A 2,215-nucleotide genomic window follows, 5' to 3' on the forward strand; every position below is an offset into this window, starting at 1 on the left:
ATGAGCAAAAATATTAGTAACTAATAATAATTTGGCCCCCTTAATTAAGATTCATTGAAGCTTAAGCGTCTGACTGTGGTGATTTTGTGCACAGAAGAAATCCCTGAAATATAGAAAAGTCAGTAATGATGACTTTCAATTATCCAATAAAGTGGCATGTTCTTATCTAACTGCATTTTTTTTATGAAGGTGCTTGGACGGAGGAGCAAAGGATTTCATTCTGAATTATTTTTTATATCGGTTATTGATTCTGCTAATACGTACATGACCCCGTCAGAAACAAGTTTGTTTTAGGTAGGCCATGTACTCAAACAAGTTCCCAGAAATAAAATCTGTACACAGAAAACAAGCTCCAAAATCCCGGGTTCGCTTTTCCTGAATAAAATTTGAGCGCATGTGCTCAATCAATCTTCAGCTGTGTACACTTCACTGAACCAGGTTCGCAGAGCTGTTCATGTGAAGACTGCGCACTTCATGTATTCTTTTCCTTGAGTGTGCTGCTTCCGTCGAGTAAATCCACGAAATGAATTTCAGTCTTTTACGATGCTGTAAAATGCTGTGGCAGTCGATTGGCCTATAGTACGTTATTGACTGCACCAAACTGTTCAGCCTCCTGTCGAAATTTGGCTCACGGACGATCAACTTAGGCGTGGGTGGTCTGCCCACCGACCGGCGTCGCGGCATGAGCCGGCCGGCCGTGTATATATATGTGGATTGCTTAGCTTTTTTATATTTTTAATTGTGTTGGTTGGTGCATGAAGTTTAATATGGTATCAGGGTCTAAGATCTTAAGTTTAAATTCTGGTTTTCGTAGTTTATTTAAAAATTGCTGCCGTCCCCTTCTGTTCACGTATTGGCCTCTTAAGCCATACCTTTGAGTTTGTTCACATATTGACTTTTCGCATTACACGTGAGAGGGGTGTTGAAGTGTTATATATATGGATTGTGTAGTCTTTTCCATCAGTGTGTTGAAGTATATATATGGATTGTCAAACCTTTTTTATCAGTTCGGATTTTTAATTCTGTTGGCTAGTGCATGAAGCTTAATAGCCAGCAGCACTGCTTGGGTTGTGAGGTAGCTCTGCGTTTAATTGCCGTCAAGTTTGAACTGAGCGAAGGTGTAGACAGCATGGAGATCTTTGGCCACTAGCGCCGGTGTACAATCTATCCAGAATCTTGTGATGCTGATTGCTCAAGAGAAAGTACGAACAGTCTCTAAGGATGTGCGCTCTGCTGCGCAAACGCAGTGTGCTTGTTTTGCGATGCATGCAATAATATACCAACAAAACATGATGAAACAAGAAATTCCATTCACATTTGATTCTGATTAATATAAACTAAAAAGACTCAACTGACCGACAGAACACACTCACATGACACACACAAGCAAATAAAAGCAAGCAAGGAGCAGGTGGACATCGACCGCTTGAAACAAACATGCAAGAAACACACATATCCAAGGAACTAGCTAGAGGTCTGAAGAGACCTCCCGCGCACGCACGCTCACTAGCAGGCCTTCTCCCTGACGCATTGCACATTATCCTGGGCACTTTTGCTCTGAGCCTTCCACACCTTCTTCATCTTGCAGAGGCACGAGTGGCCTCCAAAGGCTACGCAGCAGTCTATTTTAACCTTGATGACATTTCCTTCTGAAAGCTTCCTGTCGGCAATGGCAATTTTCATACCTTCTCCGAAGCTTTTGAAGCATGCATTCACGACGTTCTGATCGACGCCCTCACACACCGGCGCACCGCCGGCGGCAGGTGCCTGGGCCACAGCGACGGCGCACATCAGCGCGACCAGTGCCGCCACGGCAACGAGCCTCGGGAGCATTGCTGCTGCCATGACCAGATCGATGCAGAATATAGCTGATCGAAGGTGGATGCACTGACTCACTCACTGCTTATGCCTTGTGTGTGCTGTTTTGGTGTGAAGGTCTGCCGGATCTAGCATTAGTTTTTATAGAGGTAGATAGGCATGGGCATTTGGAGTTCTAGCTGGACTCGACTAGACAGCACGTGGCTAGCATGCTTGATCACGTGGGTTAGCAGTCGCCACCAAACCTGACATATTCCTCGTGTCGCGCTCCTCGGATCTGGATTTAACTATGTGTTTTCCTCATGTCTGATTATATATATTTTCTTGGACTTCGTGATATCCTAATTCTATATATGTGCATGATGACAAAATCTCTGCGCATTGCTTTGGATCGTCT

At 44.1% G+C, this 2,215-nt stretch overlaps 1 protein-coding gene across 1 annotated transcript; it reads right to left on the minus strand.

Annotated features, from left to right (window-relative positions):
* Positions 1–1,293: 1,293 nt before the first annotated feature.
* On the minus strand, positions 1,294–1,946 carry LOC123431070. Its single transcript, XM_045114884.1, has one exon. It carries the CDS (start codon positions 1,843–1,845, stop codon positions 1,507–1,509), a length of 339 nt encoding a protein of 112 aa, XP_044970819.1. The 5' UTR covers positions 1,846–1,946; the 3' UTR covers positions 1,294–1,506.
* Positions 1,947–2,215: the final 269 nt, after the last annotated feature.

The sequence above is a fragment of the Hordeum vulgare genome, chromosome 2H (assembly GCF_904849725.1).
Source record: "Hordeum vulgare subsp. vulgare chromosome 2H, MorexV3_pseudomolecules_assembly, whole genome shotgun sequence".
Lineage (NCBI taxonomy): Eukaryota > Viridiplantae > Streptophyta > Magnoliopsida > Poales > Poaceae > Hordeum > Hordeum vulgare.